This window comes from Podarcis bocagei (assembly GCF_964188305.1).
Source record: "Podarcis bocagei genome assembly, chromosome: 1".
NCBI classification, from domain to species: domain Eukaryota; kingdom Metazoa; phylum Chordata; class Lepidosauria; order Squamata; family Lacertidae; genus Podarcis; species Podarcis bocagei.
The window spans coordinates 122,373,327-122,396,765 of record NC_138125.1 but is presented as its reverse complement, the minus strand read 5'-3'; the positions used below and the strand labels follow the sequence as shown (position 1 = coordinate 122,396,765).

The window sequence follows — 23,439 nt, the reverse complement described above, 5'->3', positions numbered from 1 at the left end:
AAAATATAAAAGGATGTCACATAGAGGAGGTAGAAAGTTTGTTTTCTGCTGCTCCAGAGAAGCGGACACGGAGCAATGGATCCAAACTACAAGAAAGAAGATTCCACCTAAACATTAGGAGGAACTTCCTGACAGTAAGAGCTGTTCGACAGTGGAATTTGCTGCCAAGGAGTGTGGTGGAGTCTCCTACTTTGGAGGTCTTTAAGCAGAGGCTTGACAACCATATGTCAGGAGTGCTCTGATGGTGTTTCCTGCTTGGCAGGGGGTTGGACTCGATGGCCCTTGTGGTCTATTCCAACTCTATGATTCTATGATTCTATGAAAAGGAAGGAACCTTTTATCATATGTGGTAGACCTGCCCCAAGGTGAAAGACTTCTGGGAAAAGATTTATAACGAATTGGAAAAAAATGTTGAAATATACATTTATAAAGAAACCAGAGGCCTTTCTTCTTGGAATAACAGGTTTGGAATTGCCCAAGAAAGATGTTAAATTATTTTTGTATGCCACAACTGCTGCTCGTATTTTGTTAGCTAAAAAGAGGAAAACCCAAGAATTACCAACGATAGAAGAATGGCAGATGAAGATGATGGATTTTTCGGAGCTAGCCGACCTAACTGGAAGAGTCCGCGACCAGAAGGAGGAGGAGTATCAGGAAGAGTGGCTTAAATTTAATGATTACTTAGTTAAATATGAAAAGTTAAATTAATTGAAAACAGCTTGCAGATACTTAATTGGCTTAGGATTTTATTTATGTTAAGTGATGAATTAATATGTTTAATTTCATAATGTGAAGATCTAAGGTTGTTAATGTTTAAGTTAAATTTTATAAGAACTGTGATTTGGAAAACCGTTAAAAGGATATGCAATGAAATTCAACCAAGGGGAAGCGAGGAAGTCACTTAACAATGTTAATAATTGTAATTTTCAATAAGGCTATAATTTATGTTTGTTTGTCTTATGTGTTTGTTATACCAGAGCCTAGGAATTGCCGATCAGAAGGTCGGCGGTTCAAATCCCCATGACGGGGTGAGCTCCCGTTGCTCGGTCCCTGCTCCTGCCAACCTAGCAGTTTGAAAGCACATCAAACTGCAAGTAGATAAATAGGTACCGCTCCAGTGGGAAGGTAAACGGCGTTTCCATGCGCTGCTCTGGTTCGCCAGAAGCAGCTTAGTCATGCTGGCCACATGACCCGGAAGCTGTACGCCGGCTCCCTCAGCCAATAAAGCGAGATGAGCGCCGCAACCCCAGAGTCGGGCACGACTGGACCTAATGGTCAGGGATCCCTTTACCTTTACCTAATGTTGTGAAAACCAAAAGAATTTTTTGGGGGGGAGGGGGAAATAGAAAGCACTGCTAATAACAAGGCCAGTGGAAGTGATGATATTCCGGCTGAAAATGTTAAAAGATGATGCTGTTAAGGTGCTACACTCAATATGCCAGCAAGTGAGGAAAACTCAGCAGCGGTCAGAGGATTGGAGAAGATCAGTCTACATCCCAATCCCAAAGAAGGGCAGTGCCAAAGAATGCTCCAACTACCGCACAATTGCACTCATTTCACACGCTAGCAAGGTTATGCTTAAAATTCTACAAGGCAGGCTTAAGCAGTATGTGGACCGAGAACTCCCAGAAGTGCAAGCTGGGTTTCGAAGGGGTTATTTGTAGGGCATAGGAATTCGTTCATTCCCCCCCCCCCAAAAAAAGATATAGTCTGCCCCCCCCCCCACAAGGTCTGAGGGACAGTGGACTGGCCCCCTGCTGAAAAAGTTTGCTGACTCCTGTTGTGCGTCAATCCGGCACTTCCATACACCCCTCAGGCCCCCTCAAGCCCCCAAGTCAGCCTGGGAAGCCTGAGGCAGAAGCTATTAAAAGGACCACGTTGCCTTCGGCCTCCAGGGAGCAGCGGGTGGAGGGAGAGGCAGCCGAGGCACCAAAATAGGAGCTGCTGCTGCTGCTGCTGCTGCCGCCGTTCAGGCCATCTGCTCGCGGACAGCTTGGCAAGCAGCGCCTCTTCTTCCCAAAGATGGTCAAAGGGTCGCGCCGGGTGCCTCAGGAAAGCGCCGCCGCCTTTGCTTTCCCCCAGAAGATCCGCGGCCAATACTTCTGACCCGCGCACACTCGCGGAGGAATTGCAACCGGTCGCCCGGGGGCGCAGCCGCCGGCGCGCAGCGAGCCCATTTTTTTGCAGGTCCCCCTCGGTCAGAAGAGAGGACGAGGCAGCAGCAAGTCACGCGAACTGGGGGGGGTCTCTCCTCCAGCAGCCCCACTAATGACAGGACCCCTCCTCCATGCGCGCACAAGGGCCATCCTGAGGGGAGCGCGCGCTCCACGCGCAGCAGCCTGAGGCGATAGACGCGCGCGGCGAGGGGGGCCGCCTTTTGTCTCGCGCTTTTTTCTTCTTCTTAATTTCGGGAAGCGGGCGCGCGCCTCCCCTCCTCCGCGCTCGCGCCGCCGCCGAGGTTGCGCGTGCAGAGCAGGTGGGTCTTCGCGCCGCGCGCCGCTGTGTGTTTGTTTGTGTGGGGCGGGGTGTCTCTGTCACGATACACGCGCGAGCGAGAGGGGTGTCTGTTTGGGTCGCGCTCTCGGCCTTTGGGAAATGTCTGGAGAGGCAGGCGACCACCTTCGCTCTCCCCAAACCGAGCCCCCCCCCGAGCCCGTTTCCTATCGGGGGCGTTTTTTCCTACTACTGTAGTCGTCTTCCCGAGCGCGCAGAACGAAACGCGGCAGACGCGTGACTTCGAATTGGCTCCCTTTTGTCTCGCTGCCAGTGCCGGACAAACTGCTGGCTTTTGTCTGGTTTCGGATTTAGGTATAAGCTAAACAAGCTGTAGTTTAGGGCCCCACTCTCTTGGGGGCCCCCCAAAAAATTATGAGTCTGTAAATGTGTTTCTAAAATTGTTATTTCCAAATGCCAGTGTGTTTGCATTATTTTGTTATGAATAAAAAATCATTTTAAGTTAGAGTTTAATTATTTCAATATTAATACACTTCTTAATTGTGTTTCACTATTCATATACTTAATAATAATTAATAATAATTTATTATTTATACCCCATCCATCTGGCGGGGCTTCCCCAGCTACTCTGGGCGGCTTCCAACCAAATATTAAAATACAGTAATACATCAAGCATTAAAAGCTTCTCTAAATAGGGCTGCCTTCAGACGTCTTGATAAAATGATAAAAAATGATAAAAAATCATTTTAAGTTAAAGCTTAATAATTATTTCACTATTAATATACTTCTTGTGTTTCACTGTTAATATACCGTATTTTTCGCCCCATAGGACTCACCTAGTTTTTTTTTGGGGGGGGGGGAATAAAGGGGGAGAAAATTATTTCCCCCCCCCCAGGCACGTGGCTGGCGCGGGGGAAGCCCGAGCTTCCCCCGACCCCAGCCCCCAGAACAGCCTGCTATCCGCAAGCCTAGGGAGCCGCACCGACCCCTCTCACTTTCCAGGCTTCAGCGAAAGCCTGTATTCGCCCCATAGGACGCACACACATTTCCCCTTCATTTTTGAAGGGGAAAACGTGCGTCCTATAGGGTGAAAAATACGGTACTTCATAATAATAATAATTTATTATTTATACCGCACCCATCTGGTTGGACTTCCCCAGCCACTCTTGGCGGCTTCCAACCAAATATTAAAATACACTAATACATCAAACATTAAAAGCTTCCCTAAACAGGGCTGCCTTCAGATGTCTTCTAAAAGTTTGGTAGTTGTTGTTCTCTTTGACATCTGGTGGGAGGGCGTTCCACAGGGCAGGTCCCACTACCAAGAAGGCCTTCTGCCTGGTTCCCTGCAACATAATTGTATTTTACTATTAATATACTTCTTAATTGTATTTCAGTTCAAGAATGACTTTGATAAAATGCATATTTTGTTATGTGCAAATGGCTTTAGATACCTATTAGGTCCGTAAATTACCATATAGCATATATTCAACACAAAAGAACAGCGACAATTTGTTGTTGACAAAGGACAGCTGGACATATAAAGGGCCCCGTTACCTTCAGTAGCTTACGGCCTCATCAAATCTAAATCTGGCCCTGGCAGGCACTGTGTTTATGAACGTGTGCATAACAGCAGGAGCCCAGACTTTCCTGCGCTCTCGTGTGCGGTGCTGCGTCCCGTGATCCTAAAGAAGAGAAGTTGCAATCCCACTTAATGGGGGAAGAAGCACCATGGAATCCAGTAGGTTACACATAAAAGGTTCCGAGGGTGCTGTAAAGTTGCATTGTACAAATGTGACACTAGATGGCGACGGTGAGCGATGGAAAATTCAATATATGTTTTTCAAAACTTTTTATTTATTTTTTTTAAAAGCATTTAATAATTTTAATAATTTATTATTTATACCCCGCCCATCTGGCTGGGTCTCCCCAGCCACTCTGGGCAGTTCCCAATAGAATATTAAAAACACCATCAAACATTAAATACTTGCCTTCAGATATAATAATAATAAATAAGAATTTTCACAACGTTTTTTATACGTGTCTCGATTCCACCTAGGACTTAGTTCCAAGTAAACCTGTTTAATGTTGCACTGTAAGTCCCATTACATTAAACAGGAGTCACTCCCTACTAGTCGTGCAATCCTACAACGCATGTCCACTCAGAAGTAAATCCCATTGTGTTGCATGGGTTTTACTCCCGGATAAGTGTGTTTAGGATTGCACTGATTCATGTTTCATATGCTTAAAAAATAAATAAATCACTGATTGGTCATTGAACCGAATACAAGTTTTTGGAAACTGTGAAGTCAAAATTTTATTTTATTTCTATTTTAACCATCCCATCTGGTGCCTGTTAATTGAGAGATGTATTGCTATATAAGTATGTTTGTTTAAACAGTATATATTCTTTCTTTCAAGAGAAATAGAGCACTGTCTGAGGTCATTTGATGCTGTACCATTGTTAAAAACAAACAAGATGGTTAGTGCCTGGTCAGGAGCCTGATATATCCTACTTTGATTTTTTCTTAATGTATATAAATTATTAAAAATAAAATAGTTTTAATCCAGACTGGTGGAGTTATCTGTTGAAATCCATGGGAGAGATGGGAGGGGGCAAGGTAAGGATAAGGAGCTTGTTTAGGATTCGGGAGAGTACAAAAGTTACATAATCAGAGTGATTTAACATGATTAATTATTTCAGCAGCAGCATGCTTGCCAGAGCTGATGAAACCAGGGTGACTGGTTCTAGTACTTGCATATACAGTGGTACCTCGGGTTAAGAACTTAATTCGTTCTGGAGGGCCTTTCTTAACCTGAAACTGTTCTTAACCTGAGGTATCACTTTAGCTAATGGGGCCTCCCGCTGCCGCCGCACGATTTCTGTTCTCATCCTGAAGCAAAGTTCTTAACCCGAAGTACTATTTCTGGGTTAGCGGAGTCTGTAACCTGAAGCGTATGTAACCTGAAGCATCTGCAACCCAAGGTACCACTGTACAACTTCCATTGAATCAGGAGGGCCTTAAAATGATATTTCCAGGGAAATGTTTATTTTAAAGTTTCTTTTCCTCAAGTATATTCTGTCTGCAGTCTTATACTTTAACCTTCAGGTGGGTATACACCTATATCTAAAATATGGCAAGACATTGAGATGATGTCCAAATAAGGCAATTTATACTGGAACTAGATAAAGAAGAAGATTATGAGGCCATTCTTCCATAAGTGTTCATTTACTTATTTACACCTCATTTACTTGTTGATACCTAACACTAGACTTAGCTCTTCTCCTTTTTCTCCTGGTATGAGAAAATCTGGATTGAAGGAAAAGTGTGGGAGGACAGTGCTTTGGAGGAGAGCATCATAGAGCATCACAGAGAATTAATGGAGAAGCAGGAAGCTTAATGTCTCCATTAAACAACAGTATGGATGAGCCCAGAATGAATACAGTGGTACCTCGGTTTGCGAACGTCTCAGAAGTTAAATGTTTTGAACACCGAAAACCTGGAAGTAAATGATTCCTTTTTCGAATGCGCCTCAGACATCGAACGGCTTCCACTGAGTTTTCATTTTTCTCTACAGTGGTACCTCAGGTTACATACGCTTCAGGTTACAGACTCCGCTAACCCAGAAATAGTGCTTCAGGTTAAGAACTTTGCTTCAGGATGAGAACAGAAATCGTGCTCCGGTGGCACAGCGGCAGCGGGAGGCCCCATTATCTAAAGTGGTGCTTCAGGTTAAGAACAGTTTCAGGTTAAGAACAGACCTCCGGAACGAATTAAGTACTTAACCTGAGGTACCACTGTATTAAATTTGCAGGCCGCCCTTTGCACCTTGGTTTTTGAACGTTTCGGATGGTCTTCCAGAACAGATTATGTTCAAAAACCGAGGTGCCACTGTATATTAATTCAGTAGGGCTTACTTCTGAGTAAGCACGCTCTACTATCTTCATTTCTTTACCATTTCTTGACATTTTATTGCAGTGATGGCATTGGCTGAGCAGGAGGAATATACCTATATATACAGAGACAGCTCTCATCCTGTGGAGTTCTTGGAAGCATTCAGAACATTCTACCTTGAAGGTGTATTCACTGATATTGCCCTTCAATGTGCATCAGGTGTTGTTTTCCATTGCCATAAAGCTGTGCTAGCTGCTTGCAGCAACTATTTCAAGGCCATGTTCACCTCCGACATGAAAGAGAAGATTAAGAACCAAGTCAAACTTTCTGGACTCAGTCCCACAATACTGGAATCCCTGGTGATTTACGCTTACACATCAGAGATTCAAATAACAAAGAGAAATGTCCAAAGCCTGCTCCAAGCAGCAGACCTCCTTCAGTTTGCCTCGGTGAAAAAAGCCTGTGAGCGGTTTCTGATACGGCACTTGGATGTCGACAACTGCCTAGGAATGCACTCCTTTGCAGAATACCACGTCTGCTCAGAGCTGGAGAAGGAATCTAGAAGGATATTGTTATCGAGATTTGATGAGGTGTGGGCGCAGGAAGAATTTCTGGAAATCAGCAGCGAGAAGCTCCAGTTTATTCTCTCCAGAAAGAACCTCGGCCTTTGGAAAGAGGGGGCAGCCGTGGAGCCCATTGTTAAGTGGATAGCCTACGACGTGGAAAAGAGAAGCGAGTGCATTTATGATCTGCTGAGCTGCCTCGAAGCAGATTTAGATGAAGTGTATCTGAGGTCAGCTTTAAGTTTGCACAAGAAATGCCGGCTGAATGAAAACAAGATCCGGTCTCTAATACACAACGCACTGCGCCCCAACCCAAAAGCAATTCCTACGAGGTCTACGGCTGTTATGTACGTGATTGGAGGGTACTACTGGCATCCTTTATCTGAGGTGCATGCGTGGGATCCAGTCGCCAATGTCTGGATCCAGGGAGCTGACATGCCGGACCACGCGAGGGAAAGTTATGCAGTTGCTAGTCTGGGGCCCAACATTTATGTGACAGGCGGCTATAGAACAGACAATATAGAATCCCTCGATGTCATGTGGATATACAACTGTGAAGCCGATGAATGGGTTGAAGGCTGCCCGATGCTTAACGCAAGGTACTACCACTGCGCAGTTACTTTGAGCGGCTGCATCTATGCTTTAGGGGGTTACAGAAAAGGGGCTCCAGCTGAAGAAGCAGAATTCTATGACCCTTTAAAAAAGATATGGGTCCCTATTGCAAGCATGATTAAAGGTAAGTGGAATATTGCATGCTTATTTGTATTTTCGCATGTGTCTTTTAAAAAATCAGTGAATATTTTTCCCCTCTCCCCTAGGATACACAATTTATTTTTTGTTCAAGCTTTTAAAAGACAGCCTGATCAGCCTTCTGCCCATGAAAAGAAATGTGTGAGATGCAATTGCTTGAGTGAAGAAACATTGTCAGTTGCATTTTTCACTTAGAATTTATGTTTGACTATTACAACGGAATTTCTGCTCCATCGCAATCTTACAATAAGTTTGTTCTGGTGTAAGTTTTCGGGTGCATGCGCACTTCTTCAGATACGTGCATGCACACAAAAGCTTATACCAGAACAAACTTAGTTGGTCTATTAGGTGCTACTGGACAATTTTTCATTTCTACTGCGTCAGACCAACATGGCTACCTACCTGAATCTACAATCTATCACTGTAGCTTAAGCTTCAAGTGCATTCATTGTGCTTATTAGCTGTTCATAACTCGTTATCAGGAGCACATTTCTCTTAATGTTTTGGATATTATTGTCTTCTGTTAAATCATTTGAAGTTCTTGTGTTGCCTTCCTCAACAAATTTCAAATGAAAATATACGAACTTGTGCATTCTCACAAGCTTGATCAGCAGAATATATTGCCATACCTACCTTGTTTCTTCTTAAGCATTGAAAAAACTAGCCCTGTGACCAAATGCAGATATATAATTATTGGAAAAGCTTCAAGATGAACCAGAAAAAGCCTTTAGTGTATAATTTATTATGAAATCATTTAAAATATTGAATTTCTAGTTCTGTATTTCTATACCATTACACCATTGCTAATGTATTAGTTTTACTACTAACTTGATGGTGAATGTTACTCCGTTTTAAAGCTTTTTAGCAATTTCAGTTTTTATTAATTAGGGGTTGGGAATGCCACAGCCTGTGTCTTGAACGAAGTTATCTATGTCACTGGAGGTCACTACGGTTATCGGGGAAGCTGCACTTACGACAAAGTTCAAAGTTACCACTCTAATATTAATGAATGGAATGTCATCACCACCAGTCCGTATCCAGGTAAGCTTTACTTCCGCTCGGTGGTTTGAATAATTGCCTTCCAAAAGCAGCAATTTGCCTGTTTTTCGTCCAAGAAAAGAAATATCTGCAGCTGCTCTGCTGATTTGCACCCACACGTTAACATTCAAAAGCTCACAGCCAGCTAGCAATACTAGGGCATTAACAGGCATTGTTGAGTAACCCACTTCCTTGCAGGGAGCCCACTGCTGACTCACAGAACCTGCTGCTCCCCCTTCTTTTGCTGTTTCTGCCTGTTCAGGTTTTTTCCAGTGCTTTTGTATTATGGCCCCCAAACTCTGGTATTACCACCATTTAGGGACTGTAGAGTTGGAAGGTGTGGGAATGTTCAGGAAAGCAGGAGAGGATATATTGTTTAGTAATAATATCCTTCCTAACTTGCGCTAGCAAGTTCTATAATTTAGCATAGTTTTAACATTCCCCTTTAAACGCACAGTGGGTAGCTGGTTGCAAGCTTGTTTAAGCTTCTCACCATAGATTTCTGGTAAGATCCCTTCCTTCTCCATCTTCCTTTCGTCTCGTGAGCTGCCGTGACTGTCAGTCTGCAGTCACTGGGGTAGATATGGGGTAGATCCACATGTAACTAGGTCTGCCTTCAGGGATCCAACTGTGAACTGATTATGTGAATAAACTACTTTTATATATCTTAAACAAGATTGTGGTGTGTTTATTCTTTTAAGAGGGAAATAAGGGATCTTACCAGGAATCTATACAGTGGTACCTCTGGTTACGTATTTAATTCGTTCCGGAGGTCCATTCTTTTTTCCCCCCAAAAATTTTTTTATTCGTTTTCACAACATTATAAACAAACAAACACATAAGACAAACAAACATGAATCATAGCCTTATTGAAAATTACACTTGTTAACATTGTTAAGTGACTTCCTCACTTCCCCTTGGTTGAATTTCATTGCATGTCCTTTTAACGGTTTTCCAAATCACAGTTCTTATAAAATTTAACATAAACATTAACATCATTAAATTTACCATAATCCACTCTTCCTGACACTCCTCCTCCTTCTGGTCGCGCACTCTTCCGATTAGGTCGGCTAGCTCTGAAAAATCCATCATCTCGGAGGTCCGTTCTTAACCTGAAATACTTCTTAACCTGAGGCACCACTTTAGCTAATGGGGCCTCCCACTGCTGGCGCACCGCCACCACACGATTTCTGTTCTCATCCTGAAGCAAAGTTCTTAACCTGAGGTACTATTTCTGGGTTAGCGGAGTCTGTAACCTGAAGTGTATGTAACCTGAAGCGTATGTAACCCGAGGTACCACTGTATTGGAGAAGACAGATGGATGCATGCCCATGGAATGAACACACATGATCACACATTTCATCACGTTGATCAAGAATGCCAGCAAACTTATGATCTTGTGCTTTTACAGACACATTCCATCCATGTGGTTTTATGCACAAAAGCATGATAAGGAGTAACAAAAAATGCACAAAAGCATGATAAGCAGTGCGTTTAAAGGGGAATGTTAAAACTCTGCTAAATTATAGAACTTGCTAGTGCAAGTTAGGAAGGATATTAATAAACAATATATCCTCTCCTGCCTCCCTGAACATTCCCACAGAAGGGACCCTGTGAACCATCTAGTCCAGCCCCCTGCAATGCAGGTATACAGTGGTACCTCGGGTTAAGTACTTAATTCATTCCGGAGGTCCGTTCTTAACCTGAAACTGTTCTGAACCTGAAGCACCACTTTAGCTAATGGGGCCTCCTGCTGCCGCCGCGCCGCTGGAGCACGATTTCTGTTCTCATCCTGAAGCAAAGTTCTTAACCTGAAGCACTATTGCTGGGTTAGCGGCGTCTGTAACCTGAAGCGTATGTAACCTGAAGTGTATGTAACCCGAGGTACCACTGTACAGTATGCAGCTGTTCCATTCAGGGACCGAACCTGCAACCTTGGCATTATCAGCGCCACGCTCTAACCAACTGAGCAATCCTGCTGCCTGACCTTTTTCTTCCTTTTCTTCAAATGCTTATTTGGTGTTTTTCGGCACTCTCTGTTTTACCTGTAGAATATGGGCTGTGTTCCATTGCACTGGAGAACAAGCTGTACCTCGTGGGTGGACAATCGACGGTGACGGATTGCTATGACCCAGAGCAGAATGTGTGGAAACAGAAGGCTGATATGGTAGAAAGAAGGATGGAGTGCGGCGCTGTCGTCATGAATGGATGCATCTATGTGACGGGAGGCTATTCCTCTTCCAAAGGGTCGTATTTGCAGAACATTGAGAAGTACGATCCTGAATGCGATACATGGGAAATTGTGGGTGATCTCCCCAGTTCTATGCGCTCGCATGGCTGTGTCTGCCTGTACAGTGTGCTAGAGGTTGAAAATGCCATTTACAGGACAAGGAACTAATAATATAAGGGAGCCCAAAAATAGAGGAAGGTGACCCACCACCTAATGATGGGACTTAGCCTATGGTATTCAGTCACTGTGGAACACTACTCCGTTTGGCTTTTATTGACACTAAGCCAGTTAAGCCCCAGCATTGTTGATACAAGGGCTACCACTTCTTTTGTTACTACTGTTCTCCGCCCTACAAGCAATGTGAATGTTTGGTTGCTGCCAGATCTGATTAACTGTTGGGGGGTTAGGGCAGGCATAGGCAAACTCCAGCCCGTCAGATGTTTTGGGACTACAGTTCCCATCATCCCTAGCTAACAGGACCAGTGGTCAGGGATGATGGCAATTGTAGTCCCATGGATTTGGAGGGCCGGAGTTTGCCTATGCCTGGGTTAGGGTTTTATATTTCTAAAGGGAGGACAAACATTGGTTTTTGTGTGTGTGTGAACCAAGTTATTTTTTGCACCAAATAAGGTCTTAAAGCCCATGTTAAACAGGGATGAGGAGGAGCCTTTAACCTTCCATATATTGCTAAACTCCAAGTCTCATCAGCATGACTGATGGTCATGGATGATAGGTGCTGCAGTCCAAGGCATCTGGGAGAGGTTCTCCATCTCTGGTATAACGTCTCCATTTTATCTCAGGACCATAGCAAACTGCAGACTTGGGATTCTCATAATACCCAGCACAACCCCCCTTTTTTCCACTCTGCCCTTGACATTTGGAAAGTTGTTTGGCTTTACGTACAAGCTCTGTAAGGGTTAGGGTGAACTCAGCAGGTTGGTCATTATTTTGTGATATTTTTAATCGGTCCTAAAATAGTTATTGTGCTGCTGTTGCTTTTGGATTTTTGTCTGAGAGACAGACACCATATGTCTAATCAATAGGTGGCATCTACGCTACAGTTGACCTCCCTTATTAATTTTATGGTACTACTGTGTTGCCGTTGTGTATGAACGGTACAATAGCTATCAAAATAAAATATAGGTGGGGTGTGTGGAAATGAGCACAACTCCCTAATTTTAGGGTCATACGAGGTTAGGCAGTGGTACTTTCTTGGATCTGACTGGTCAGAAGACCTCGCTTTCTCTACATTACCTAACTCGCTACCCTATAAATTTGAACAATGTGCTTTTCAAATGCATTTTGGACTAGAAATGTTTCGTTTATCTTTCATAGTTGTAAAACTACTTTTGCATATCGCGTTTGTGTTTCAGAATGACGATCTAAAAATGACTTTCTGAAAATGTAAACAATTGAATTTGTGGTCTAGGCCGCTGACGATAACCAGCTGCTTATAAAACGTTGCTGCCTTTTCTTTATTTGGCTTACATAGCACCAAATGCTAAGCCAAACTATGCCTCGCCATGAATAACCAAGTGTGCAACTAGGAAGTCATGGCCACTTCACTCCTACCCTGGTCCTGCAGCTACCATGCTACAGACACCTATACCATGGTTTGACTTAGCATTCCATGTAAACCTGAGTTCATGGTTTGCCTTCCCTGATATGTCAAGCACAAACCTTGGGGACAGCTCATTGCAGAGCTTTGAGGAAGACAAAGCATGTGCCCAGGTTAGCACATAATGTTAATGGCTTGGTTCCTGGCAGCATGGCAACCACAGGAATGGAGAGGTTGAGGAGCAAAGCAGTCACAAGAATTTTAAGAATTACTAACTATTTGGATTTTAGTTCAAAAGTACCAGCACTGCAATATCACTTCAGTACTTTTCTTATTTCCAAAAAAGTTGCTTCACCAGCACAATAATAGCAAATACTAAGAAAAGGAACCCACCTGTAACAGTTTCAGGATGACAATGCAGGAGACATCAGCATAAATGTTTACAAACTGCGATTGCCACTGTTCCAGTCACGACTTCAGAGTTATTACTATACCTGGAACATTATTATTTATGGAAGCGGAAAAGGATTAGAATGTAGAGCTTTCAGGTTCTCGTTACAATTGTATTTATTGTTGTTGTTTATATTTAATTTATATTTAATTCACGTTAAGTATGTTGTGCATTTGATAAAAATTTGTAAAGTGTGATTTACTTTTAGGAGTAAACAAAATGCTGCACTGTTTTCTAAATTGTAAAGAATACACTACTTGAAACCCTTTTTCAAGATGTGCTCATTAACTTTGGGGAAAAATAAAAGACTAATCTAATATCTTATACCACTGAAAACACAGGCAACCCCCAACTTTTGCAGGGTTTGCATTTTGGGTCATCGCTCGCTTCCGTGAAATCGTGTGCAATTGAAAAAGCCTGCAAACACCCCATTACCTCGGGTTAAGAACTTAATTCGTTCTGGAGGTCTGTTCTTAACCTGAAACTGTTCTTAACCTGAAGCACCACTTTAGCTAATGGGGCCTCCCGCTGCTGCTTCCCGCGTCTGTAACCGGAAGCGTATGTAACCCAAGGTACCACTGTATTCCACCCCAGCTCAACTGCTGCCATCCACCTCTTCAGTGTAGTGTAGTGGTTAAGAGCGGTAGACTCGTAACCTGGTGAACCGGGTCCACTTCCCTGCTCCTCCACATGCAGCTGCTGGGTGACGTTGGGCTAGTCACACTTCTCTGAAGTCTCTCAGCCTCACTCACCTCACAGAGTGTTTGTTGTGGGGGAGGAAGGGAAAGGAGAATGTTAGCTGCTTTGAGACTCCTTTGGGTAGTGATAAAGCGGGATATCAAATCCAAACTCTTCTCCTCTTCTTCTTCTGTTCACCCTGGGTCACTTCAGGGTTTGGTGATGTGCGCATGTGCACGATTGCTCACATACAGTATTGGTAGTGCCTAAAATGGGAGTTGCCTCTAGTACATCTGGAAATGTGTTTAGGACCAAGAGGGAAGAATACCGTTTCCTTGAAGTAATCTCTGCCATTTTTTCTCAACCATGCCAACAGGCTTTCAAGAAGCGATCAAATAAATAATTATATCATTGGCTACAGTCTGGGGGTGGGGGGGGGGTATGCTTATGCAATACATCAATACTACACCATTGTGCCTTTTGTACGTTCAGGTCCCAATGCATTATAAATATACCCCATTTCTCAGTGAATGTTATCCGACTGTAGTTAAGTACGTTAATCTAATCAAAAATACAGTACACCAAATCCCCAATAACCAATCTGATATTAATGGAAACGTTTTGATTTTTCCTGTTTATGGAAAATTCTATGGAAGTTCAGACTGCTTTGAAGACTTCAATCCCGTTTGACTGACCTGAGCAAGGGGATAATAACCCGCAGCTGAAAAGGGCAATGGTTGTGCTTAATCATCACAGGTCAAATGAGATATGTTATCCCCAAATCTGTACCCGATTGCCAAACAGGTGGGTGCTGCATCTTATGATCAATCAATAATCAGAGATGTGTGCTTCATACATGCTCAAAGAGGTGCTTTATTTACTTTTTTATTGATTACCTAGCTTCCAATGCGGGCTGCGAAGCTGTCGCCACTTACTTCCCGCTTTAACAAAATCGATAGTTTAGCTATGCTATGCTAAAATACAAACGAGGCTGGCTTTACCCTGAATATTTTTTTTTACTGTCAGAAATTTCTTCCTGATGTTTAGCCATAGAATCGCACGCAAGACGATCATATTAGGAGCTGCACGGTGCGCGCCCGCTTCCTGCTCCTTTGCATCCTGACAACCCGCTGCTCGCTGGGCACCTTCCGAGGATCCGGATTCAGGAGGCGGGCGCCGCGGAAGCCCAGCCTCGTGGGCCGGGCCAGGGAAAGGGGTGCGGCCAGCGCCGCACAGGCTGCTGGGCTGGCCGGCGAGAGGAGGACGGGAGCGCGTAAAGGCGCACGGAGAAGCGGCGCCGGCGGCCTACGCGATCTAGAAAAGGAGAGGCCGGGGTTTGCTTTGGGCGAAGGTTGGTTCGTTTCCGCGGGCGCGTAATCCTGGCTCCGGGACTTTTGGGGAGCGCCTGCCTTGCGCGCGGCTGCCCGGAGCTCCTTCCAGACTTGGGTGGACGTCCCCACGTGCGTCCCGGGTGGGCTCCCCGGGTGGGATTTCGGGCTTCGCCGCACCGGGTGGGCAGGTGGGTGGGGAGCGAGGAGGGTCGGCTGGCTTGCGCCCCTCCGCCGGCGACGGGTACCCACGACGCGGCCTGCTCTTTTCCCCCAGCCCGGGGAAGGAGCTGAGCTACAAACAGGGCCCGTGTGCGCGCAGCAGAACGAAATGCTGGAGGATCAAAGCCCAGGAGAGTTTAGATTTCTTTCCCCCGGGGCGCTTGCTCGCCGTAACGCTCTCCAGACGTGACCTACACGTGTAGGTCAAACCCCGGAATGCGGTGGTCGCGGGGTCTCTTTGGGGAGCACGGATGCGCCGCTTGGCGTGATGGGGGGGAGTAATCCGTTTCTTTCCCCGCTTTAAGGCTTCCCACGCGTGTTTTTTCTTGGCTTTGCTTTTAACGCACGTGAAGGCGGAGCGGGGAACTTCTCGGAACACGCAGGCGACGTGTTCAAGGGAGAAACTTGCATTTTAAATGCCCAGGGAGCTTTTTCCTATTGGAGGTGGCCGCCGAGGAAGAGCACAACGCAGCGCTCTTGTGCGCGCCGGTTTGGACCACGTGGAGGATGGTTTAATTGGCAGCTAGGAGTCCTTTACTGCAAGTGCTCACGGAGGTGTGGCAAAGGCTCGACTTTCCGATCCTTCGGGTTTTTGTTTTGCTTCCCTTTCTCACATGAGTAATACACAAGAGAAGAGTTCTCTGTTTTTTTTTTGTAGTATCTCATTTGGTAAAAGTGAGCTCAGGCTGATATCAGCCATGCGGCATTACTTCTTGGAATCTGTGGCCTGTATCTAGAACTAGTGGCGCTCTTTAATCTCTTAGTGTTTCTCAAACTTGGATCTCCAGCTGTTGTTGGACCACAACTCCCATCATCCCTAGCTAGCAGGACCAAGTGGTCAGGGATGATGGGAGTTGCAGTCCAACAACCGCTGGGGACCCCAGTTTTAAGGTAAGGGTACAGCAGCACAGACTGTGGGCAATAAATCGCCATACCATTGAGTTGACCGGTACAGTGGTACCTCTGGTTATGTACTTAATTCGTTCCGGAGGTCCGTTCTTAACCTGAAACTGTTCTTAACCTGAAGCACCACTTTAGCTAATGGGGCCTCCTGCTGTCGCCGCACTGCCGCAGCACGATTTCTGTTCTCATCCTGAAGCAAAGTTCTTAACCCGAGGTACTATTTCTGGGTTATCAGAGTCTGTAACCTGAAGTGTATGTAACCCGAGGTACCACTGTATTGAAATAGCATTGTGATAAATGTTTGAACAAGGCAATATACCTGTGAACCAAAGGTGGACATTTGACAGCTTCCCAGGGGGTAGCTCTGCTGAACAGGATACTTTGAAGATTCTTTGCAGATAATGCGCAGGCTTCAGCTATGTTTGCCCTCTCCTTCATCCCTCCTAACTGCTAAGAAATCTTCTTTCCACTTAACGGTAAAGGTAAAGGGACTCCTGACCATTAGGTTCAGTCGTGGCCGACTCTGGGGTTGTGGCGCTCATCTCGGTTTCTTGGCCGAGGGAGCTGGCGTTTTGTCCGCAGGTTATGTGGCCAGCATGACTAAGCCACTTCTGGCGAAACCAGTTGGTTCTCCCTAAATAGCTTTTATCCATATCAGAAAGGAAGGGATTGTTATGGTTGTTGCTATTATTTATTTATTTATTTAAAGGAGACTATCTTTTTTGCTTACTTGCCCTCCCTTTGATAAAAATAGAGAGATTGGTGGGACGAGGACTTTTGGGGGGGTGAGGTGGAGGGGAGAAGATTGGTGACAGATTATGTATAGATCGAACTTTTGAATTATTCTGCGGCGACTGGTGAAGATTTAGAGACTTTGGCTGTAATTTCTGATCATTTGTATTAGTCTATAAATAGTGTTTAGTGCCATTGTTATTGGCCATCGTGTTGTGTTATATCGTTCAGAGTGTTCAAAATTGGCCAGGAGCATTTTGCACTGAGTTATTGGCCACTTGCACCCAAGTGAAGGTGCCTCGGCGCCAGGATGACACCTGACATCACCTGGAGGTGCACATCTGGGGATCGTTGGATCTTGACTGTTTTCACACACTAATACCCACAATCCTATAGAACTCTATCAGCCATATCTTATCTGCACAATTTCAGGAACCAAAATGCTTTAAGTGCGCAACCTTAACAAGAACAGTGAACAACGCTGTAGTTAATTGTTGCACTTGTGGGACATGGGTGGCGCTGTGGGTTAAACCACAGAGCCTAGGATTTGCTGATCAGAAGGTCAGCAGTTCAAATCCCCGCAATGGGGTGAGCTCCCATTGCTCGGTCCCTGCTCCTGCCAACCTAGCAGTTCGAAAGCACGTCAAAGTGCAAGTAGATAAATAGGTACCACTCCAGTGGGAAGGTAAATGGCGTTTCCGTGTGTTGCTCTGTTTCGCAGCTGTACGCCTGCTCCCTCGGCCAAGAAAGCGAGATGAGCGCCGCAACCCCAGAATCGGCCATGACTGGACCTAATGGTCAGGGGTCCCTTTACCTTTACCTTATCTTCACTTACCATACTTTTCTGTGTATAAGACACCCCCATGTATAAGACGCCCCCTATTTTGGGGGGCTCAAATTTAAGAAAATGGGGGGAGATGTTGAGCTTTTTTTTTTGCGAAGGGTTGCTCAGAATTTTGGAGCTTTTTTGTGGTAGGGGAATTACCCTGGGTTGTTCAGCTTTTTTAAGGGGAGGTTGCCAAAAATCGCTCACCTGCACACGTAGCGAAACCCGACTCTTGTCTGTCCCCTTGCCGGCAGAAGCTGACAATAGCCCGCCCAATTGGCGCAGCGTCAGCCAGTCAACATCACCCATTGACGCAGCAACCAATAACACTCACAATAGCTGCTGACAGCCTCGGCAGCAACCAATCAAACATCAACCCTATGCACTACCCAGGTATAAGACAAACCCCATTTTTAGTATGATTTTTACATAATAAAACTTAGTCTTATACACAGAAGAATATGGTACCTCACCCCGCTGCCCTCCTCATAGTTGTGAGGGACGTTCTCGTGTTATGAATGATCTGTGTCACCATTAAGAAAAAGAAGTGAGGATATATGTGGACTGTCCCTTGATAAAGTGACTTTTCTTCTTTTAAGTTCTCAAATTTCTTAACCCAGCTCAAGCTTGTCAGCAGAACTTGCCAGGTGTTTTAACTGATAATCGGTCACCACCAGTCCATCCTTTGAAAATAATAATTTAGAGTTGTCTTGCCCCAAAATGGCAACTAGACATTCTGTTTCAGTGACTAATCTTGGTTAAAGGAGCTGTTTGGTGCCTAGCTTATACACCTGAGTTTCTAACAGGGGCTCATGGTCCTCTGCTGCCCAAAGGGCAGGGCCGGCCCACCCATGAGACAAGTGGAAGCGATCATGTCAGGTGGTAGATTCCAAGGTAGATACCATAATTTTTCGCTCTATAAGACGCACCCCCCCTGCAAAAATTAAGGGGAAATGTGTGTGCGTCTTATGGAGCAAATGCAGGCTCCATGGCTTCAGCGATAGCAACGCAAAGCCTCCGAAGCGCAGTGGGAGCACTCCCGCCGCGCTCCGGAGGCTTTGCGTTGCTATCGCTGAAGCCTGGAGAGCAAGAGGAGTCAGTGCGCACTGATCCCTCTTGCTCTCTTGGCTTTGCTTCGCTGGAGAGGTGCTGCGCAGCTTTCGCTCTGCGCAGCGCCCCTTCAGCGAAGCGGGAGGAGAAATGGAAGGGGCTCCGTTTCGCCTGCCGCTTCGCTGAAGGGGCGCTGCGCAGAGAGGGGGAGAATTTTGTTTTCTTGTTCTCCCCCTCTAAAACAGGGTGCATCCTATAGAGCGAAAAATAAGGTATTTATTGCCCCCCTTGATCCTGATGTCGATCTTCACCCACCCCTACTTCCCTGGCTGGGAGGGGGACTCCATTCTGCAGCTCGCCTCAAATGGCAAAATATATTGGGCCGGCCCTGCCAAAGGGTATAATGGATAGCGCTATTTCTTTTTTTCATTAGGCGCTATGGGGAGATGCTGGATGTCCTGAACCTGTGCCAGTAGGTGGTTCAAATCTGAAATGTGGAGCGTATGTTTTTTGAGACTTGCTTGGAAATCAATATACATTTACAACAGCGTTCGAAATTTGCCAGGTGCATTATGCACCTGGTCATTGGCCACTTGCGACCAAGTGAAGATGCCCAGGTGTCAAGATGGCGCCTGATGTTTCCGCCACCTGGCCTGGGAAACCTTGGGTCTTGCCTGTTTTCACACACCAGCAACACATCCTGTAGAATTAAACCTGTGATATTTTATCAGCACAATCAAGATCAATTTCAGGAACCAAAAAGTCATATTGAAAAACATTACTTTCGAGCCAAAAGAAGGCAACTAGGCATTTTGTTTTGGCGACTGTCAGGGTGGATTTGATTTAAATCAGATCGATTTCAATCACTAGTCATTAAGACTTGATTTAAATCATTTTTTTACAAAAATATTCATTCTTGCTGGTATAATCTTAATATTTACAACCAGATAAAGCTTTCGTTTTTGGAATAATAAATTTTCAGAGTCGTTTTTACAGTTATATCAAAAATTACTGATTTGGTTATACTATTAGAAATAAAAAGACAAGTAATTATGAAATTATTGTTTATATTTGGACAACTTTTCTGCTGTACTTTATTGGAAGGAGAAAAATAATCATTTCCTTAATAACAATTTAAACAATTTATTTAACAAAAACAATAACATTATAGCATACGTAGCCATGTTAACTGATGTGGTTAAACAATTAAAAAAAAACTTAGACTGAGTTTTAAGACATGAAAAACTTAAAACAAATCCTTATTTCCTGATGAATAGCCTTTGGACTATAATGTAACTTAAATAGAAAACTATCTTTAGAAATTTTTTTCGTCCAGATGCATTTAAATTAAAAAAAACTAATTTAAATTGAAAAAATTCCGATTTTTCAAAATATTTTTTTAAAAAAAATCTTTGATTTTTATCCACCCTGGTGATTGTAAACCCGTTTGCTGCCTAGTTTATATATGTGTTTCTAATACAGATTTAAAAGAAGAACATTCTATAATAATAGAGGCAGTTGCTGATAAAGTGGGGTCTAAACCATTTAAATGAGCCCTAGTGCTTAAATGAGGTGAAATGTTGCTCTGATTACAGGTGGCGAAAATGGCCGAAAATGGAGACAGCGAAAACATGTCTGACTTGGAAAGGAAGGTCTGCCAGCAGATTGAGGTATGAATATTGAGACTAGCATAGCATTAATGCAAAACGCCTGTTATAAACTTTGGTTGAGTCTTGGTTGAGTACTTAAAATGGGGATTCCTCGCAGCTTAGAACTGTTTTATTCCTAATATCAGCCTGATGTTTTGGAATAGGACTCCTCGTCTGCACAGCTTTGCTGGCCGATCGCTGATAAAGTACAATGCTTCTTAAGTTGAACAGACTTTTGTAAAAACAAAGATTAAAAACAGCCTTGAAAAGTCAGGCAAGAAGCTATAAAGGGTTCTGCAGCTGCAGAAATTCTCTGTTTGTTCTGATGACGCATGAGACGAGATGCAGTCCAGAATTGAATTGTCAGAACAATTTTAAGCACCCACAAATTGTAACCAGTGTCACAATTGCCTTTGGGGGCGGGGAGTGGTTTGAACTCAATAATGTAGCTTCATCTGTGCTGATATTTTTCATACATCAAGCTTCTAGCAAGCAGTTTGTAATATAAAACCATTGAGGGAATGACGTTAAGGCATTTCAAAATGTTGAACAGAAACCCGGACGTTTTTCACCTGGCGCTCTGAAATGTGTGCCGTAAATTCCGATGACGCTCTGAAGAAAGGCTTCTGGAAGCTCCCGTGCATGGAAACTGATTTCTCGGTGCTAAATGAAGCAGTAGGTTGTCTTTGGCTTCTAATATTTGTGTTGCTCTTCGTACTTGCGTCATAGTACTATTTCGGCGACCACAACTTGCCACGGGACAAGTTCCTCCAGGAGAAGATCAAGCTGGATGATGGCTGGGTGACTTTGGAAACGTTAATCAAATTCAACAGGTAAATCTATGGGTGCTTATTCAAAGTTAACTGAAAGGAAGGGGAAGCAGGGATGGGGTTTTTGTTGAGTCCTATCAGTCCTTCCTCGCTCATCATCTTCCCTGTGCTGCATCCCATGTTGTCCAGCAAGGCTTTAAGGCAGACTTCTTCAACTTCGGCCCTCCAGATGTCTTGAGACTACAATTCCCATCATCCCTGACCGCTGGTCCTGCTAGCTAAGGATCATGGGAGCTGTAGGCCAAAAGCATCTGGAGCGGCCTTTCTCAACCTGTGGGTCCCCAGATGTTGTAGGACTACAACTCCCATCACCCCTAGCTAGCAAGGCTCTGGGATGATGGGAGCTCAGGGATGATGGGAGTTGTAGTCCAACAACGTCTGGGGACCCACAGGTTGAGAACTGCTGATCTGGAGGGCCGAGGTTGAGGAAGCCTGTTTTAAAGGGTTGTAGGTAAGGAGAAAACTACAGGCTGAGGAGTAAAACTACTTCTATGATCTTCTAATGTAACCTTACCTTGGCATCCAAGCCAATATGTTCAGTAGAAGGTAATGGTTTCAGTTTTAAGGATTTGTGCAGCCTTCATCATGTTATCTGAATGCAGTGCAAGCAATATTTTATATTTTTTTTGAATTTAGTACAAATCCAATAAAAGCCACATTATCACAGTACCCAATCACAATCCAATTAAAAACAGAGCCGATTATTCAAAAACCGAATTAACAATTTGAGGTGACTTCTGTGCACTGGGTTTCAGGATACGAGGTTCTTATTTCTTCCTGCTTTCATAATCTTCATAAATCCATTTACAGCAGTTCCGATCTTAATCTTTCGTTTAACAGCCACTGGTTTATTGACTTTCATTTGTACAGTGGTACCCCGCAAGACGAACGCCTCGCAAGACGGAAAACCCGCTAGACGAAAGGGTTTTCCGTTTTGGAGGCGCTTCGCAAAACGAATTTCCCTATGGGCTTGCCTCGCAAGACGACAGCCCATAGGGAAATCTCCGGGACAGCAGGGAAGCGCAGCGCGTCTTCCCCACTGTCCTCGGACCTCCTCCCGCCGCGCAGCATCGGAACGAAGCTCCGATGCTGGGCGGCGGGGGGAACGCCTCCTCCCGCCGCGCGGCATCGGAACGAAGCTCCGATGCCGGGCGGGGGGGAACGCCTCCCCCCGCGCGGCATCGGAACGAAGCTCCGATGCCGGGCGGGGGGGGGAACGCCTCCTCCCGGCGCGCGGCATCGGAACGAAGCTCCGATGCTGGGCGGGGGGGGAACGCCTCCTCCCGCCGCGCGGCATCGGAACGAAGCTCCGATGCCGGCGGGGGGGGAACGCCTCCTCCCGCCGCGGGGCATCGGATGGCTTTCCTGAAGACTTGGGGTGGGAGGAGGGTTTTCCTTCCCACCGCCAACATTCAGAATGCTGTTCTGAATGTTGGCGGCGGGGAGGAAAAACCCTCCTCCCACGCAAGCCCCGGGAACAGAGGGAAAGCGCTGCGCGCCTTCCCCTCTGTTCCCGTACCTGTCCTGAAGGCTTGCGGTGCGGAGAAAAGCCCTTCTCCGCACCGCCAGCCTGGCAAGCGGTTTCCCTAGGAACGCATTAATTGATTTTCAATGCATTCCTATGGGAAACCGTGCATCGCAAGACGAAAAAACCGCAAGACGAAGAGACTTGCGGAACGAATTAATTTCGTCTTGCGAGGCACCACTGTAGTTGCAAATTTATTAACTTTCGTTTCTGCAAAAGGAGTTTGTGTCCAATACATTTCCTATGCGATATATTGATTTTCCATCTATTTCTTCATTTTTCCTGATGTAATCCAATCATAAAGGGCATCTACACTTCTACTTTTTCACTCAGGTTGTATTTAGAGGAGACTTAATGTAATTGCTTTTTTTTTAAAAAAAGAAAACAAATAACCTCTTTACCCACCTTTCTACCTTCCTTCCTAGGTTAAATCGCCTCACAAAAGACTTTGATGTAATAGTGGGGGCGTTGAAAAAATCAACGACTGAGCTGATGGAAATTAGCGAAGACAAAGCTAAAGTCCGAAGATCTCCAAACAAACCTTTGCCGGAAGTGACGGAGCAATATAAGAACGCGGTTAAAAGCAGATCTGTGTATATTGTAAGTGGGAACGATATGTGTTTTAAAGCAACCGGATTTCAAACGTTCTAGTTTGGGGGACCCCAGTCCTGCATGAAAATTTCTTTGACACCATGCGTGTTGCAAAGGATTCTGGGAAGCATATTGTAGGCCCTGGGCTTCACTAGGCTCAGTGAA

General features: G+C 44.9%; 2 protein-coding genes and 1 long non-coding RNA gene across 4 annotated transcripts in view; 2 read left to right on the top strand and 1 right to left on the bottom strand.

Annotated features, from left to right (window-relative positions):
* Positions 1 to 23,439, bottom strand: part of LOC308582320 — a 211,644-nt gene that overhangs the window by 8,082 nt on the left and 180,123 nt on the right. The window lies entirely within an intron of this gene.
* KLHL23 (kelch like family member 23) lies at positions 1,852 to 12,867 on the top strand. 2 transcript variants are annotated; one of them, XM_081174073.1, is made up of 4 exons: positions 1,852 to 2,476; positions 6,435 to 7,649; positions 8,552 to 8,704; positions 10,753 to 12,867. In XM_081174073.1, exons 2-4 carry the CDS (start codon positions 6,437 to 6,439, stop codon positions 11,097 to 11,099), a joined length of 1,713 nt encoding a protein of 570 aa, XP_081030199.1. In that variant the 5' UTR covers positions 1,852 to 2,476; positions 6,435 to 6,436; the 3' UTR covers positions 11,100 to 12,867. The 2 variants fall into 2 exon arrangements, with proteins under 2 accessions (XP_081030199.1, XP_081030200.1); XM_081174074.1 differs by lacking the exon at positions 1,852 to 2,476 and having other exon boundaries at positions 6,347 to 7,649.
* SSB (small RNA binding exonuclease protection factor La) overlaps positions 14,814 to 23,439 on the top strand; it is a 22,092-nt gene continuing 13,466 nt past the window's right edge. Inside the window, exons 1-4 of the mRNA XM_081181678.1 lie at positions 14,814 to 14,969; positions 20,275 to 20,349; positions 21,058 to 21,161; positions 23,109 to 23,283. Of these exons, the coding sequence (XP_081037804.1) occupies positions 20,284 to 20,349; positions 21,058 to 21,161; positions 23,109 to 23,283 (345 nt within the window). The 5' untranslated portion in view covers positions 14,814 to 14,969; positions 20,275 to 20,283. The remainder of the gene's footprint in view (positions 14,970 to 20,274; positions 20,350 to 21,057; positions 21,162 to 23,108; positions 23,284 to 23,439) is intronic.

What these genes read in the sequence shown, in the direction of transcription:
- KLHL23 (XM_081174073.1), top strand. Translation starts at nt 6,437, where the DNA reads ATGGCATTGGCTGAGCAGGAGGAATATACCTATATATACAGAGACAGC. An exon ending in TATTGCAAGCATGATTAAAG is followed by an intron (nt 7,650 to 8,551) that starts GTAAGTGGAATA and finishes TTTATTAATTAG; the next exon opens with GGGTTGGGAATGCCACAGCC. An exon ending in CACCACCAGTCCGTATCCAG is followed by an intron (nt 8,705 to 10,752) that starts GTAAGCTTTACT and finishes TTTTACCTGTAG; the next exon opens with AATATGGGCTGTGTTCCATT.